The sequence below is a fragment of the Papio anubis genome, chromosome 4 (genome assembly GCF_008728515.1).
Source record: "Papio anubis isolate 15944 chromosome 4, Panubis1.0, whole genome shotgun sequence".
In the NCBI taxonomy this organism is placed as follows: Eukaryota; Metazoa; Chordata; class Mammalia; order Primates; family Cercopithecidae; genus Papio; species Papio anubis.
Genome location: NC_044979.1, coordinates 37406550 through 37425817, shown reverse-complemented (window position 1 = coordinate 37425817; position 19268 = coordinate 37406550). Strand labels below are relative to the sequence as shown.

The window sequence follows — 19268 nt, the reverse complement described above, 5'->3', positions numbered from 1 at the left end:
ATTTCCTTATGTCATTATTTTATATCTTTTTCCTACTGTTTTACATTGATGAATGCCAAGACTGTACTTGCAAATAGAAGCCCACCTGCCTATACGGAAGGAACAATACACAAATCAGTGGAGATCTGAAAAGATGTTCAAGCTTCTAGTAATTTTGACCAGGAATCTAACCACACTTAATGGCCTGTGAGCAGGATCATACTTTACATACCTCAGTCATTTGTCTTCATTGCACCAACATGAACAGGGGGCTGATCTTGGGTGGAAAGTTGGAACAAGTTTTCCCCTCTGAACATTAGGTGAATATGGGACACTTTTGAACTTTAAATGTATCCAAACAATTTCATTTACAGATTTATTTCACTTGTAGGTTTTTGTATATGTACATAGGTTTTGTGATATACAATTGTGTTGAATTAAAGTAGAATCAATTGAAAAAAAGGAAACTATATATTCAATGATACTTTCACACATTTCTTTAAATAGATATCCACCTCTTTATAAATGCTGAATGGAACACAGAAATTATGAGAACATAATTTTGTAAACACAGGGTGAAATATGTAGGAAATAGTTTAGAAATATGAAAATCAAATTTACAACTGTAAAAACTTAGAAGCCTGACCTAACTGAATTAAACAAGCCTTTATTTTGTTTGTCAGTGGAAAACAGTTCAGAATTTAAACCAGTAATAAAATATCTGAGAGGGGAGTGCAATTAAGAAAGGGAAATATAAAAAGGCAATATTTACAAAAAGTACTTAAACTCAGCTGTTAAAACAGGGAATGTAACTTAAATTTTTAAGTAATGTTTTCACGTTAAGTAGTGTCTTGGACTTAAAGGTGTTTAAATTTTCAAAGTGTGGCTAATTTATAATAATATGCTCTGACTAATATGTGAATTCCATTATGGTTATGTAATTCATTGTTGCCTGTGAGTTTCAGTAAATCAGTCAGATACAAGGAAAGAGTGCAACTCACTCTTACCAGGAAATGATGACTTACACATGATGCCCTCCTTCAGCATTCAATAAATACTACAACAGTCCAGAGATAATGGCAATGTAGACAAATAATTTTGTTCCAAGCAGCTAGAAGAGCTATGCCTAGGTGATGTTATATAGTTGCTCGCTTCTGTCTTTTTTTTTTTTTTTTCACCAGACTTTATGTCTGAGAGTGATTTGCGTGTCAGTCTTTTATTTGTTTTTGACTGCAAACATCAATTTGCCTGCTCATCTACATCCAACTTAATTAAAATGCACAATTGGAAAACATTTATTGTAACCACATCACATTTCACAGAGGGATGCTTTGTTGAGCTAGATTTTCATCATGACCTAAATGTCATTAGCCGTCTGACCAGCCTCAGCTTTGTATTACAACTGAACCACCCCTTTCATCATTTAGAAATGCGTGTTTCTTAGGAGATCAGTGGTTTTCGACCTTAGGGCTCATCAGAATCACTGTAGAGCTTTCTAAATATATGGGTTATGCTTGGCTCTGGACTAGATGTAACAAATAAGACTCCTCCTCGCCTCACTTTTATTTCCCTTATCTGTGGCAATGTGAAAGCTCTCCGGTAAACAGGCATTACCTGGATTCATGTTCAATTAGCTCTTACTGCACTCCTACATAACTTCCCCTTTGGGAAGATTCTAGTGGGTTCCTGTTAACTAGGCTCAGTCTTGTGTTGAAATCTACATGCACTTTATTAGATCCAGAGAAATGCTACCACTTCTGTAAATATTGATGATAAAACTGATGTGATGCAGGAGGAAAGAAAGGAAAAAGGAAAATGATTTTAAGTTTTTTCTTTTTCTTTTCTTATCTATTGATACTACATGTATCCAATTCTCTTCCTGCCACAACAGATCAGAAGACTCTGAGAAGCTAACTACCTTTGTATTGATTCAACCTAGATAGCCACCAAATTGCCTTTTATTTCTAACTTGTTTCTTTAACTATGTCCTGGTTACTTTGGGTAATGCTGGAGAAAAGAGGTTATGGATTAAAATATTTAAAAGTCTAAGTATTACCATTGTTAGTTCCCTTCAAGAAGAAACAAAATGAGATAAAAATCTTTTCATTGTTCATTTAAATTAAAAGTTCCCAGAGTCTTGCTTGTATTGTTACCAATAAATGGTATTGGTTAAGAAGTGATGTTTCTTGATAGTATTCGTCTCAGGAAACCAACTTCTCAAAATAAAAGACCTTTCAGGCATCACATAAATTAAAATTTCGCCTGTCACATACTTCCCACTTCTGCTAGTTCATAGGTGGAAAAATCTGAACAGAGGGTTTAGCTTTTCCCCAGGAAGAATTAGCATGTAAGAGAATGTGGTAGAGAATAGCTAAGCATTCATCAAAGTCAGTTTCTCTTCTCCATGACATACAACTTGACTATATTTCTCAGTGTCTCCTGACATTAGGTATTTGGCCATGAGACTGAGTTCTAACCAGTGGAATGTGATCAGCAATGATGTGGCCAGCTTCCAGGGCTGGCCCATAGAAAACCTGACAGCTTCTTTTTTCCTTCCTTCGGTTGGGTGTCAACGTCCAGAGAGTTCCTAGAAGCCATAATTGAAGACACAGTCTAGTCATCCTGGGACCCTAAATGACCTCCCTGCCCCACCCCTGAACATAAACCTGCCTTGAATCACCTGGACTATTTTTCTGAGAGAGAAATAAACTTTAATTGGGTTTGAGCTATTACAAGTTTTTTTGGGCTATCTGTTACAGCACTTAGCTTATCTCATCTAATACAGGGATTATGCAACTCAGAAACTGGAAATAAAAACAAAGATAATTAAACGATTTTATAATAAGCCTATTCATATAGTTTGGACGTTTGTTTCCTCCAAGTCTCATGTTGAAATGTGATCCCCAGTGTTGGAAGTGGGACCTGTTGGAAGTTATTTAGGTCATGGGGATGGATCTTTCATGAATACTTTGGTGCCTTCCCCACAGTAATTACTCACAGCAATTAGAGAGGTCTTGCTTGCTAGTTCACATGAAAGCTAGTTGTTTAAAAGAGCCCAGCATCTCTCCTGCTCCTTCTCTTGCCCTGTGATATGCCTCCTCCCTCTTCACCTTCTGCCATGAGTAGAAGCTTCCTGAGACCTCACCAGAAATCGAGCAGATGCTGGTGCCGTGCTTGTATAGCCTGCAGAACTGTGAGCCAAATAAATCTTTTTTCTTCTTCATCAATTACCCAGTCTCAGGCATTCTTTTATAGTGATGCAAGACTGACTAATATAACAATTTAAAAACAAGCTCAAGTTTTTGTAGAGCCTAAGAATATTACCTCCTTTTAGTTCCTATGGTTCATGATGCTATGAAAAAGAATGGGAAAATATCGACTCCTGTATACTTTGTGGTAGCTCACACTGCGTGCAGAGTCATGGGAGTAGAGCAGATGCAAAACTCTTCTAAACATACCTTTGCGTTTAAAACCACATCATATTTTTTCTCTTTGCTTATCCAAAAAAGAAACAATACCCATGCATGCTAATGTAAGGCAATAAGTTTCACAGGGGAGAGAAAGAATTATTTATAAATTGTATGTCTACTCATAAATATTTGTTACGATAATCTAGGCCTTTTAAAACAGAAGTTGTTCCTCAAAACAAATAATCTGCAAATTTTCTTTTAAAAAATCTACCAAACTGAATGGCCTAAAAGATATAGAGATTGAATAGGAATCATATAACTGAAACAATTCACTCTTTAATTCCTGACAGTATTTTCTTTTTATTATTATCATTTATTTTTTTATTGTTTTACTTTAAGTTCTAGGGTACATGTGCACAACGTGCAGGTTTGTTACATATGTATACATGTGCCAGGTTAGTGTGCTGCACCCGTTAACTCGTTATTTACATTAGGTATATCTCCTAATGCTATCCCTCCCCGCTCTTCCCACCCCCGGCAGGCCCCAGTATGTGATGTTCCCCACCCCGTGTCCATGTGTTCTCATTGTTCAATTCCCACCTATGAGTGAGAACATGCCTTGTTTGGTTTTCTCTCCTTGCAATAGTTTGCCCAGAATGATGGTTTCCAGCTTCATCCATGTCCCTATAAAGGACATGAAGTCAATGAAGTCATCTTTTTTATGGCTGCATAGTATTCCATGGTGTATATGTGCCACATTTTCTTAATCCAGACTATTATTGATAGACATTTGGGTTGGTTCCAAGTCTTTGCTATTGTGAATAGTGCCACAATAAACACACGTGTGCATGTGTCTTTATAGCAGCATGATTTATAATCCTTTGGGTATATACCCAGTAATGGGATGGCTGGGTCAAATGGTATTTCTAGTTCTAGATCCTTGAGGAATCGCCACACTGTCTTCCACAATGGTTGAACTAGTTTACAGTCCCACCAACAGTGTAAAAGCATTCCTATTTCTCCACATCCTCACCAGCACCTGTTGTATCCTGACTTTTTAATAATCGCCATTCTAACTGGTATGAGATGGTATCTCATTGTGGTTTTGATTTGCATTTCTCTGATGGCCAGTGATGATGAGCATTTTTTCCTGTGTTGGCTGAATAAATGTCTTCTTTTGAGAAGTGTCTGTTCATATCCTTTGCCCACTTTTTAATGGGGTTGTTTGATTTTTTCTTGTAAATTTGTTTAAGTTCTTTGTAGATTCTAGATATTAGCCCTTTGTCAGATGGGTAGATTGTAAAAATTTTCTCCCATTCTGTAGGTTGCCTGTTCACTCTGATGGTAGTTTCTTTTGCTGTGCAGAACCTCTTTGGCTTAATTAGATCCCATTTGTCAGTTTTGGCTCTTGTTGCCATTGCTTTTGGTGTTTTAGTCATGAAGTCCTTGCCCATGCCTATGGCCTGAATGGTACTGCCTAGGTTTTCTTCTGGGGTTTTTATGGTTTGAGGCCTAACATTTAAGTCTTTAATCCATCTTGAACTGATTTTTGTATAAGGTATAAGGAAGGGATCCAGTTTCAGATTTCTACAGATGGCTAGCCAGTTTTCCCAGCACCATTTATTAAATAGGGAATCCTTTCCCCATTTCTTGTTTTTGTCAGGTTTGTCAAAGATCAGGTGGTTGTAGATGTGTGATTATTTCTGAGGGCACTATTCTGTTCCATTGGTCTATATCTCTGTTTTGGTACAGTACCATGCTGTTTTGGTTACTGTACTCTTGTAGTATAGTTTGAAGTCAGGTAGCATGATGCCTCCAGCTTTGTTCTTTTTGCTTAGGATTGTCTTGGCAATGTGGGCTCTTTTTTGGTTCCATGTGAACTTTAAAGTAGTTTTTTCCAATTCTGTGAAGAAAGTTATTGGTAGCTTGATGGGGATGTCATTGAATCTATAAATTACCTTGGGTAGTATGGCCATTTTCATGATATTGATTCTTCCTATCCATGAGCATGGAATGTTCTTCCATTTGTCTGTGTCCTCTTTTATTTCACTGAGCAGTGGTTTGTAGTTCTCTTTGAAGAGGTCCTTCACATCCCTTGTAAGTTGGATTCCTAGGTATTTTATTCTCTTTGAAGCAATTGTGAATGTGAGTTCAGTCATGATTTGGCTCTCTGTCTGTTATTGGTGTATAGGAATGCTTGTGAGTTTTGCACATTGATTTTGTATCCCAAGACTTTGCTGAACTTCCTTATCAGCTTAAGGAGATTTTGGGCTGAGACAATGGGGTTTTCTAAATATACAATCATGTCATCTGCAAACAGGGACAATTTGACTTCCTCTTTTCCTAATTGAATATCCTTTATTTCTTTCTCTTGCCTGATTGCCCTGGCCAGAACTTCCAACACTATGTTGAATAGGAGTGGTGAGAGAGGGCATCCCTGTCTTGTGCCAGTTTTCAAAGGGAATGCTTCCTGTTTTTGCCCATTCAGTATGATATTGGCTGTGGGTTTGTCATAAATAGCTCTTATTATTTTGAGATACATTCCATCAATACCTAGTTTATTGAGAGTTTTTAGCATGAAGTGCTGTTGAATTTTGTCAAAAGCCTTTTCTGCATCTATTGAGATAATCATGTGGTTTTTGTGTTTGGTTCTGTTTATATGATGGATTACTTTTATTGATTTGTGTATGCCGAACCAGCCTTGCATCCCAGGAATGAAGCCCACTTGATCATGGTGGATAAGCTTTTTGATGTGCTGCTGGATTTGGTTTCCCAGTATTTTATTGAGGATTTTTGCATTGATGTTCATCAGTGATATTGGTCTAAAATTATTTTTTTGTTGTTGTTGTGTCTCTGCCAGTTCCTGACAGCATTTTCAAATTGTGTGATATGCACATTAAAAAGCTGACATTTTGAAGTTAGACATCTTGTAGTTAGAAATATCAATCTCTTACAAAAATTGCTTTTCCAACAGAACAATCAATATTAAAATTACAACTGAATTTTCATTGTAGTTATACTTTATTATTTCCATCTTTCATGAATGGAAAGGCACTAGAATAACATAATCCTCTAGAAATCCCAGAGCTATGTCTGCTAAGTTCAAATTTGTTATTGAGATATTTGCGACTTAGAAGAGCTTGTCGTGCAAATGACAGTGGTGATACTTCCTTCTCCCATGCAGGTAGCTCTTGCTAGTCACTAATCAGCAATGGGGTCACCTGGGACCCATTCTGAGAGCATTGGTTTGCTTAGGATGGCGATCTCTCTTCTAGTCCTCCATACAGAACTTTCCAGCCACCCTTCAAGTCCTGCTGGAGATCAGGAGGAGGTTTGGTAGGGCAGGAGAGAAATAGCTGTGACTTAGACATTTCCTATTTTTGCTGCCATTTTCTCTAGAGGAGCTAACAAATTTTAAGTGCCTAACAAGGTGGCATACATTCATTTTGTGCTTACATTTTGTGCATACATACATTTTGTGCCAAGAATATAAGAAGTATTTAAAATCACATTTAAGTCCTCCTACATGGAGCTCTGTTTCTCTCCACTGTACGCATAATGAAATGAACCCTTGGAGAGGTCACATAATTTGTCTAAAATCATCTATTTAATAAATAATAGTACCTAAGAACTCTGAAATAGGACTGTTGTGCTGCTGACATGCTTTGGTGGGCTGCCTTTTCACATATAAACTCACAGAAAATACTGGAAATCTAGGAATTTTGTTGTTGTTTTTCTAAGTAATGTATACCTCCTTTGATTTTTCTCAACCTTTGTATTGCTCAGCATAGCCCACAATACAGATATGTAGGGAGCTTGCTGGCTGCATGGGGATACCCTAGGAGGGACTGCACCTTGATACTGAAATGAAAAAAAACTGCAAGAAAAACCCATACTGGCGATTTAGTTTAAAACAACATCTCAAAGGTCTTTGAATTGTATCCTCAACGGGCTGAATTGTATCCCCTCCACTAAATTCATACATTGACATTCTAACCCCCAGTACCTCATAATATATCTGTATTTAGAGATAGGGCCCTTGAAGAGCTGATTAAGGTAAAATGAGGTCCTATGTGTGGGGCCTACTTAATCCAATATGACTGGGATCTTTAAGAAGAAATTAGGACATAGACAGAGGAAAGACACAAAGAAAAGACAGCCACCTACAAGCCAGAGAGGGCCTTGGAAGGAACTAACCCTACTAGCTACTTGATCTTGGGACTTCTAGCCTCCAGAAATATGAGAAAAATAATTTCCGTTGTTGAAGCCACACAGCCTCTGGTACTTTCTTATGGCAGCCCTAGCAAACCAATACTAATGGAGTTGCATAACTGCTGATATCTAAAATTAAGAGCATTCCTAATTATACAATGTTCCTCTTTAAAAATCAGAAATGTAGGCAAGAAAATCAAACATAAATAGTGAAAGGTTGAATGTAGAAAGAAGAAATTCAAGTTATTTCACAAACTATTTTATTACACTGGAATGTTATTGCTCCAAATGCAACCTGGCTGAGAGGATCTATGACTGAGCCCTTGAAATCTTATTATTCGGGGTAGCCTAATGATGCTTAGGATTGCACTACTTGAGCTCAAGGCAAATCAGAGAAGCTGTCTAGATTTCTTCACGCAGCTACTTGGATACACTTACCGTGGAAAGACTTTAAACCTTTTCAGATTCTCACTAAATTTTCTGCAGGTGGACAAATACAGAAATACCTGAGAAATGATGGCAATGCCTGCCGTTAAAGTCAGAAGAAAACATGTGCATGACTAATGGAAAGAGAAATCTCAAAAGAAAGAAAAAAGCTGAAGAATGAATTAAATCTTATCTGAAGACATTAAAAGGGATTGTCTATGACAAAAGTCCCTTTGACTTTCAAGTCACTACTTATTTTTAAAGTGCATGCATAGTACTATAGGGGAAAATTAGAATTAGAAATTGACTTTAACCTCAAATATTTCTTGATAGGCTATGAGAAAAAAGATGCAGACACAAAAAGCCATAATTTCATGAGGCTTCTGTAAAATCTGTAAGGGCAGTCAAAATGTAATAAAATCAAAGAGAGCAGCAAAAGTAATTGTGGCTAGGGGCACTGGATGAGACAGCATTCACGCAGGGTCTGGAGGGCGACAAGTGGGGTTGCAGAGGGAAGAACTTTCAAGGCAGACAGACTAACATAAGAAAAAGCAGATGTTGAATGCAAATCATGTTTAGCAGAAAAGTAGAAGTCTAACATGTTTACATAAAGGGAAGCATGAAGAGGATGGGGCCCTTCACCTTGCACTTAAAGGACCTGGGTTTGAATCCTGGGTTCTCCATTTAGTAGATTTATGTCCTCCATCTTCCTGAGCCTCAAATTTCTCATCTGTGAGAAGGAGATACTGAATCAAAACCTCACAATTGTGAAGATTAAAAGTGAGTAACCTGTGTGAAATCTCCACCTAGCAAAGACTGATATGCAATAAAAACTCAGTATATGTGAGAGGAACCTATAGGATTATGTAAGAAACAAGGAACCAATAAAGTTTTTGAGCACACAAATGAGATGACCAGAACTAGACATTTGGAAATTTATCGCAGCAATATTGTGTGTAGAATGAATTAAAAGACAGCCATCGTACAGGAAGGAAGACCCAGTAGGAGAGTATTACACTAGTGCAGGTTGGAGGCAGTGAAAGCCTGAACAATGCTGCTGGGAATGAGCAGGAGGGGATGTGGGTAAGAGGCTTCATTGGAGAGAAAATGGCACTGGGATAGGCACCCTGGGACATGCACTGCTGTTCAGAAAATTAGATTCTGGTTCTGTGGCAGAACCAAGTAGACATGACCTCTATTGAGCTATCTCTGTGAATTCTCAGTTTGCACATCTATAAAATAAAAAGATTGGAAAATCTCTAAGTATTCCTAGAGCACTAAAATGCTTCATGCCTATTTGAATCAATAGAACTTGTTAAGCTGATTAAATGAGAAAGTAAAGAGCATAAGGGAGATATAAAAATTGAAGATAACCTGAAACAAGTGGTAAATATGAGTTAGTGGGTCAGTAGATGATGGCATTACTAAGAATATGGAAGAGACGAAAAGGAACAGGTTTGGAGAGAATATAATGAATGTTATTTCTAACAGTTTGAAGGACTGTCCTTCAAACAATTAGGTAGTGTTGTGAATATTCAAAATTTAATTATTTTAAACTATCTCCTCTACCATGTAAACATAAGCTTTTAAACAAATGCTTTCTCTTTAACTTATAGATTCTGTTCATTGGAGATTCAACCAACAGAGGGATCATGTACTATCTTATCGAAAGGCTGAATGAAACGTTGCAGGAATGGCAGAAAGTACATGGTACTAAATTCTATCACAACGTCAATGGTGGGAAGACTTTGATCAGTTATTCCTACTATCCCCAGTTCTGGATAAGCCCTTCACTGAGACCAACATTTGAAAATGCACTTGAACACCTGTTGCAAAGGTACAATGAAACTATAATGAAAGACACAAAGCCCACAAAGTACTGATGTTCTACGAGCAGTCATCACTGCTCAACTGCTCACTGTACATCAAATGTGCTCAAAAGGTTAGATACCAAGTAAGGGGGCGGAAAACAAGTTGGAAATTACAAGGAGTCTTATGATCAAGATGCCTGATACAGTGAAATGTGAGGCAGTGCCTTTACAATGTTTACCTTCTGTTTTAGGGCAACATGTATTGTTTTTCTTTCTGGATTTCAGATCACGCCCCCTAGAGAATACTGTCCAGACTGTATTGGTTGTTGGTGGAGTTCAGTGGCTTAATTCCAATCACCTGCAAATTATTCACAAAGTTTTGAAGAGGTAAATGTCTGTAACAATAATTGTCATTAGTATTCTAAGTCAAAAAAGTTACTATGGATGTGACTGAGTTTTATCCAGATTTTATTTAAAGAACAACTTATAATTTAGCATTAAGTATTTAAAGTCTAGTTTAAAATACTAAAATAAAATAGTCTTGTATCCAGTCACAACATAGTTGTTCATTATCCAGATTTACATTTAGTAAAGATCAAAATGTGTCTGACACCTAAAACTCCATCTTTAAAAAAAAAAACCGTAATATACATCAAATATATAAAATGAGCATTTAGTCTTATATTGCCAATTATCACATTCTGAAAGAATTCTATGGTATTTGTTTATATAAACAGCAAACATCTAGAAGTGTAATTAAAGTTACTGACTTTAGAATTATAATTATCTCATTCAGGGAAAATTTACTCAATATCCTAGTGATCATCAAAACTTTGGGAATTGGATTTCATCTGCCAGTGGATGGAGTACATTTCTTAACACAGGTAAGCACATTTCCTCCAGGCTAGGTGAATTATAAGGATCCCTGCTGGAAAAAGACTCATAAGGCACTATATAATACTGAGTTATCTTCATGAAAGTAAAAAAAAGAGAATATACTTAAGGGTTATGTTTTTTCAAATAAATTATAATTAATTTCATATAGCCCACAAATATGTTGTAAATAATCCACTGACTTAATAAAAGAGGAAACAGAGTGTTGAACTATGCAAAAATAAAGAGCTGAGGGGTCTTACCCCACCAATTTTACATACACTTTTAAAGGCTATATTAAAAGGATTTCCTTTTGTCAGGTTCATGCTGAAACCACAAACAAAATTATCACTATCATGAGTCCTTTGGGAAAGAGCGGTCTTTTTGAAGATGACTTCAAACTGATTGCTTTATTTTAAAAATAGTCTTTGAAGTAGTATCATTGGTTTTTGCTGTAATTGGATATTAATCAATGAAAAGAGTAGGGGTCTCTGGCCAGTTGTTATAGAAGAGGGTAAATTAGCCTCAGCACTAAATAGAAGTTTCAGAAAGGAAAAGAAACATAGGATCTGTAGGGAAGAGAACCAGCTGCTCTTGCTTAAGCAATGGGACTTCTGGAGCAGCCAGAATTATTGGGCAATTTCAGAGTAATGACTCTGGTGAGCACTGGGAATTGGGGAGACAGAAAGCTGTCCATTTAATATGTAAGGAGGTTGAGATTTATATTTTTGTGTCTCTGTCGAGTGCTACTACCTTTCCGCAGCACAGAACACAAGACCCGCCAATTCTTTTCTCAAAAATGTATCTGCCTGGACAGCAGATCTTCTTTGATGTAAAAACAGGAGAACTGGTAGAAAGTGGCCAAGGTACAGCCTCTAAATTCAGCATCTTGGAGTTAGCAGGGATTAAGGTAATTCAAAATGAGTTGAGGCATTTAACATCTGGGATAGCCAAAGGGTTTAAGACTATTGGGGATCAAGAGAGGGGACCTTTAATAATGTCTTCCATGGGTTGAATCCCTTTAATGTTATTTGAAGACTACAGGTCGAGGTCCACAATTCATTCTTGAGGACTCCAGTAGCTCTACTGTGCCTCTTTGGTTGCAGCTCCTCACAGTAATTGGCATACTTGTGGCCTTTGCTTATACTTAGGTTACAATTCAGAATCAATTCACCTCAGCAAACATTTCCTCAGCACTTACTATGTGCCAGATATTGTGTTAAACATTATGACTGCCACCTGAACTTTGATGGTGCTCATTAATCTTTTCAAACTGAGTGAAGACAGGAGAAAAGAAGAGGAAGGGCAAAGAACAGAAAAAAGGAAAAGGGGATAATTGCAAGTGAAGGCAGAAAACAAATTCAAACTTTTCATCATGTGCTCATAGAGCCTTTCAGTGCTGGCTTCCTTCTTTCTCTGTAGACTTTATCCCTTGTGACCAGTGCATATGCACACAAGCGTGTGTGCACACACACACATTCACACTCACAACACCACTGAGCTCAGTCAGGCTGAGCATATTTCAGTTTCTCAAGCACACTGTGCTCTCAGTCACCTCCAGACCTTTGAAATAAATCCCTGCTCCTTCTACTTGGAGTTGACTCCTCCACCACTCCCTCCTCTGGGTAACTTCCAGTTCCTCTTCAAATGTTAGCTTACATGCTAGTTCTTCAGAGAAAACCTCTTGACACACTAGACTGGGTTGGTTGCTCCTGCCATGAGCTCCTGTAACAGTGTCTTATGTCCTTACTCATGTCACTCCGCACCTATACTCCTTGGCTGTCTGTCTCCTCTGCTGGATGGTAATTGTGAGAGCAACAAGGGAGATGTGGGTTAGGGGAATTTGTTTGGCTTACACTGACAGCCCAAATGCCAAATACAATTCTCAGCACATAGTAGACCATCAAAAAATGCCTGGTGTACAAGTAAGTGTAGCAAGCGTAGTATCTAACAGGTGATTTTCCAACCCTTTGTCCTCTCCCTTCCTCCCACTTCTTGTAGGCCCCAGTGTCCATTGTTTCTATCTTTATGCATATTCAGTATTCAGCTCCCACTCATTAGTGAGGAGATGCAGTATTTGATTTTCTGTTTCTACATTATTTAGCTGATGGAAGGCTCCAGGTGCATCCATGTTTCTGTAAAAGACGTGATTTTGTTCTTTAGGCTGCATAGTGTTCTGTGGTAAATACGTACCACGTTGTCTTTATCTCATCAACTTTTGATGAGCACCTAGGTTGGTTCTATGTCTTTTCTGTTGTGAATAGTGCTGTGATGAACATACAAATCCATGTCTTTTTGGTAGGATGATTTATTTTCTTTTGGATACATACCAAGTAATGGGATTGCTGGGTCAAATGGTAGTTCTATTTTTAGTTCTTTAAGAAGCCTTCAAACTGCTTTCCACAATCGTTGAATTAATTTATGTTTCCACCAACAGTTTATAAGCATTCCTGTTTTGCACAGCCTCACAAACATCTGTTAATTTTTCACTTTTCAGTAATAGCCATTCTGACGGGCTCAAGATGGTATCTCATGGTGGTTTTGATTTGCATTTCTGTGATGATTTGTGGCATTTAACATTTTTTCATGTCTGTTGGGTGCTTGTATGTTGTATTAGTCTACTTTGCATTGCTATAAAGAAATACCAGTGACTGGGCAAATTATAAAGAAAAGGGGTATTTTGGCTCACTGTTCTGCAGACTATACAAGAAGCATGGCACCAGCATCTGCTCTGGTGAGGCTTCAGGAAGCTTACAATCATGACAGAAGGCTAAGGGAGAGCAAGTGTGCCACATGACAAGAGTCACATAAGGAGAGAGGGAGAAGGAGAGAGAGAGAGGGAAGGTGCCAGATTATTTTAAACAACCAGATCTTGTGTGAACTCATTACTGTGGAGAAGGCACCGAGCTCTTCATGAAAGGTCCCCTCCCATGACCCAAACACCTCCCACTAAGCCTCACCTCCAACACTGGGGTTCACATTTCAACATGAGATTTGGAGGGGACAAATATTCAAATCATATGTCTTCTTTTGAGAAGTGTCTACCACTTTTTAATGGGTTTGTTTTCTACTTGCTGATTTAAATTACTTATGGATTCTAGATATTTGAACTTCATTGGATCCATAGTTTGCAAATATTTTCTCCCATTCTGTAGATTGTCTGTTTGCTCTGTTGATAGTTTATTTTGCTGTGCATAGCTCTTTAGTTTAATTGGGTGCCACTTGTCAGTTTTTGGTTTCATTACAATTGTTTTTAAGGTCTTGGTCATAAATTCTTTGCACAGGCCAGTGTCCAAAATGGTATTTACTAGTTTTCTCCTAGGATTTTTATAGTTTGAGGTCTTACATTTAAGTTTTTAATCCATCTTGAGTTAATTTTTATATATGGTAATAGGTAAGGATCCAGTTTCATAATTTTGCATATAGAGAGCCAGTTATCCCAGCAGTATTTATTAAGGGTCCTTTTCCCATTGCTTATTTTTGTTGAGTTTGTTGAAATAGGTTGGTTATAGGTGCAGCTTTTTTCTGGGTTCTGTATTCTCCTTCATTGGTCTATGTGTCTGTTTTTGTACCAAAACCATGCTGTTTTGGTCATTGTAGTCTTATAGTATAGTTTGAAGTCACATAATGTGATGTGTTGGCTTTATTCTTTTTGTTTAGGATTGTTTTGGTTATTAGGGCTCTTTTTTGGTTCCATACGAATTTTAGAGTAGTTTTCTCTAATTCTGTAAAAAATGGCATTTGTAATTTAATAAGAATAGCATTAAATCTGTAGATTGCTTTTGGCAGTAATGTTAATTTTTAAATTGAGAATTTTAGATATTTTATGAGTCTTTGTGGGCAATAAACTTAACCACTTTTTACTGAAGAATTTCAAAACTGTGTGCCACTATAGATATTGCTGTTTTATACATAAATGATTACATGTATGTTTTGAATTTTAAAAAAAATAGAACACATCTTTATTTAAGAAATGCATGTGAAATTCCTTATCTTACACTATGACTAATCCCAGTAAAAAAGACATTTACATAATTTCCACCTAATTTATTGAATCATAAAACAATCCTCTGTTAATAAAAACTTTCATTCTTCTGCTTTCCAATCAGAGTGAAGTACAGAACTTATGGAAAGAAAATTTGATTATTCTGGATACTGCAAAAAAATATGGCTATGAAGTCGTTGACACATTCACTATAACAATGGGGCGTTACAAAGAGTTTCTGCAGGGAAAGTGTGGATGTCATTTCCATGAGGTATTTGTGCTGGCTTTCTGAGTTTTATAGCTTTTGATTTTTTAAATTGTTTGTTGTATCTTTAATTGTATTGTCAGTCTTATTTTGCATGAAACAAAAAACAATGTCAGATGAAGATTAAATGATATGTTCATCATCACTCAGCCAAGGCATATAGTAACCACAACTTTAGCTCTACCAAATGAGATGTTAAAAAATTTATGTTTGTTTAGACACTTCAAAACTAGGACAATTGGTCAATGCAGGCAGGAATATGGGAACCTGGAGAGCACTTATTTTCTCTAACAGACTTCAAGCCTTCCCATCAGAAATTGCATCCAAAAAAAGGTGGCAAAGGTTTTCAGTAGCAGCAGCTTGCAAAACATGACTACTTAATGTGCTAAATTAAGGAATTTCATTGCCTAGTCCAATGCATAACAGGAAGACCTGTGTTTTGAGTAGGGTCCCCCCCACCAGAGTGAAAATGATTTTATCTTTAACCTATAAATAGGTTTAAGCTGATAAGGTGATAGCCTAAAACAATTTTATTCTTTTTCCTCCTGTCCTTTTGAACCCTCTGTGGATTACTTCCTCCCTAACCCTTGAGTAAAAATCTTGGTCAGGACCCATAAGTTTAACACCACTTTCAGATAACAAAAAGGTCTCCAATCACCTTCAGGCATAGGAGTATCACATCAGTACTAAAAGTGTCCCATTCTGGGTCATAACTACATAAGTCATTTCCCTCCCCCAGCTTAGGTTTCCCTCAGTCTCAAAAGCCCAAATCAGGGGAGAGAAGGTAGGAGACTTACTTGCCATTTCCCCATCTTCATTCTCTACTTTTATTCTTCTACCTTTTTTTTGCATTGATCAGAGTAGAGACGGGATGCTAAGGACAAGAAGAGTCTTATTTGACTAGTACAAGCATAACCCCGTGATGTGCTCTCTGAGTCTAGCATGCTACTTCTTTCTTTTTTGGGTGCTTTTGTGAATTGCCTTGGAGAGCCCCCTCCCCACCAGTGAAACTTTCTGGCTCCAACTTCCTTGATGGCAGTAATACCTCTCCTCCAACTAGATCCCTTTTTTGGCTCTTTGGTATCCAACTGTCCATCACTCTGTTGAGGATCATGTTGCTCCTCCAGGCATCTTTTTGGAAAATATTCAAAATAGCACTAGGCTTGCTATACTTTGAACTATAGAAATAAATACACTTGATCTACAGAAATATTAATGCGTTGTTGCTCTGTTGTTGCTGGAAATACAGTTAGTTCCCAGTGAAGCTTTCTCTCTCACTCTCTCTGCCACTCTAAAGCTGATCTGTAGCCACAGTATGTCATACCAGTTCTAATGTTTCCCAAACCCGAAGAGACATGTGTTCGGCTCTCTTGAAGGCTCCTCTCACTTGGCTTAAAGCAAAAATAAAACCACACCCCAATGGGGAAGAGGGCCCCAAAACATTGGAAAGCCCACACAGAAATTCCATCCCTTCCTCTTTGTCTCACAACTCTTTTGGTGAGACAAGGATATGGAAAACTGGATTTTGTCCATACTTTTGCAAGTCTTGCATAGGTTGTCCAGAAATTTCTTGGAATATGAGTTTTCTTGGCTTCTGTTATTTGTTGTAGGTTTCAGGAGATTCAGCTGAAACTGAGATGAAAAGCGCCTCATTTTATCTTTCTATCAGATATTGATTCACTCTTTCTTGCTTGCCTTCTTTTGTAAACCAGGATGCATTTATTAGTGGGTTGACTAGTGAGGTGACAACTAAAGTTTCCTTCTGATTCTGTTTTTCAGCCCTAAGCTGACTGTCAGAATCCATCTTGGTGGGCTGGGTGCGGTAACTCACACCTGTAATCCCAGGACTTTGGGAGGCCGAGGCAGGTGGATCTCTTGAAGTCAGGAGTTTGAGACCAGCCTGCCAGCATGGTGAAAATACTCTACTACTAAATATACAAAAATTAGCCGGGTGTGGTGGTGTGTGCCTGCAGTCCCAGCTACTGGGGAGACAGAGGCAGGAGAATCACTTGAACCTGGGAAGGAGAGGTTGCAATGAGCTGAGATAGCCACCACTGCACTCCAGCCTAGGTGACAGAGCAAGACTCCATCTCAAAGAGAAAACAAAAACAAAAACAAAAACAAAAAAACCATCTTGGTCCCAAGAGTCTTACAAATACTAAAAACATTACTGACACTGCAGTAGTTGCTCTGTATGATTTACAGGTGGATTTACATTATCCTTTAATATGACCAAATGGAACTGCATTTCAGAGAAGTGAAAGCCTGCAGCCACAGTACAGAACATGACATTTTAAATTTTGACCTAGCAGCTTGAAGCTGGATCATGCTGTTGTGAACATATTTTAAGCTGTAGGATACTGTGTGTCTACTAATGTCTTCCACGAGAAAATATACAACCTTTAGAGTATTTATCCTATTTGCAAAAGTCAAGACTTAGAAATGCAAAGGCAGTAGCCTGGAAGAGAAAGAAGCAAAGATCTTGCAGCTGAGCCAGCTCAGGATCACAGCTGGCTAAAAAAGAGCAAGCCAGTGGTTGCCAAACCCACAGAAAACAGGGCTTTTGAAAGACAGCATATAGATTGATTTTGTTCATCTTTTAGAAAGAATTTTTATTTGTTTATTTATTATTACATAATGTGTCTTCAATTCATATTTTTGTGGAAAGGTGTCCACTTTTCTTTTTTTAGCTTTAGTCCTCTGAAAGCCTAAAGAGGAAAATGTCCTCTAATAATTTCAACATGTCTCCAGTTAAAAACAGAAGATGTCCTTCTCACATGGTTATATGTCTCTCCCACCACAGCATCAACCAGTTCACATTAATAGCCATTGTATTCAGAAACCACAAAAAAGGCTCTTTGAACCATCAGCACTAGAATATTGGCTTATAATTATTACTGATTAAAATTATCGTTAAGTTGCATAGTAACAATGCTTCAAGCATGTCAGGTAAAGTCATTTTGCTTATTTGACTTTATAGTTTTTGGGGTGTAATTATCACATGCAACTCGCTTTTTCTTAAGTCTATTTCTGATGTAGGCAGTCTTGATAGCAAGCCATGTAAGTCTCCCCCAAATTATCTTAATTGATTTCAGAGTGGTGTTCTCTATTTTGAAGTTTTAATGTTTAAGCTAAAATAAGCTTCTGGGAGCATTTGCCTTTCCAGTCACAACATAATCTGATATGATCATCTTTCTCAGACTCCCTTCATCATAAAGTCTCTAAATTCATTCATCACTTAGGCAAAATTATTGCTTAACTCTTGAACAGTTTGTACCCCTTGTACCTCAGGAAGTCTCTAGAGCTGACACTGACATCTTATAATCTTTCTAAATCATCACCTAACATCTTAAGAGTGATGTAACAGCAATGTTAGCTTACTACAAGCAATCTAAAAAATCTAAAACTCTTTATAGAGGATGGTTTGCTAATGAATGCAGCAAGCTGGAAAAAAAGTTGATGACTGGTCTCATGTCTAAAAAGTAAAAGGGCAAAAATTCTGTTGATAATCATTTTTCCCCTTTGTGCTCATCTTATGAGCCTGGCAAATAAAGCTTACCATAAAATATTAGCAAGAGTTGAAAAAAATTGTGTTAGAACCATAACAATTCTGGCTTGGGGGACTTTTATCTTCTGATGTTCAACTAAACTATTCCCACAATAGATTCAAGGATACCTGAGAAGGGTTGGTATAATCATTACAGTAAGATACTGATGTTTTTTCTTTGGTTTGTGGTTAGAATTCTGTCATAGACATAACAAACTTGCTTCAGTGAGCTCTTACCGCCATAGGTGAGATTAAAGGTCTTGAGGTGTTTCCTTCATGTGTCAAGGCACCAAGAGAGAATATGTTGCCACCAAGAATCCATAAACAATTTCCCAACTGGTGTGCATCAATTTTGACTAACATGTTCCTGCTGATTGGAAAAGCAGGTGTTTCTTTTTATGAGTGGAAATGGATTACGTTTTCCCAATGTTTACACAGGATAACAAACAGGATCCAGGTAGCTCTTGCCCAAGAGAAATTTTGGATGGTGCCTTCGGTTATGTGGCAAACACCTACTGTGAACAAGCTAAAACCTGGAAAAAAATACAATAATGTTATCAACACAAACCTGACTGCAGAAGGGAAATATCCACAACCAACTGATATGTTATTATTCATTAGTCTAATAGATTATGCAGACCTTGTATAATATCTTCCATTTTTGGCAAATGTAGCTACAGCTTTTGACTCAGTCAACAAGAAACATCTGGCATCAAACTGCCACTAATACCAGCAGGTTTCCTTTGATTCTGGTATTATA

The 19268-nt window shown here is 37.5% G+C and overlaps 1 protein-coding gene across 7 annotated transcripts in view; it reads left to right on the top strand.

The window, feature by feature from the left end:
* Positions 1-19268, top strand: part of CPED1 (cadherin like and PC-esterase domain containing 1) — a 308960-nt gene that overhangs the window by 265070 nt on the left and 24622 nt on the right. For 6 of the 7 annotated variants that reach the window (XM_009203765.4, XM_003896508.5, XM_009203763.4 and 3 more), the window contains 4 exons: positions 9644-9864; positions 10124-10225; positions 10635-10722; positions 14821-14967. In XM_009203765.4, the coding sequence (XP_009202029.2) occupies positions 9644-9864; positions 10124-10225; positions 10635-10722; positions 14821-14967 (558 nt within the window). The remainder of the gene's footprint in view (positions 1-9643; positions 9865-10123; positions 10226-10634; positions 10723-14820; positions 14968-19268) is intronic. The other variant, XM_017957126.3, reaches the window with a different exon arrangement.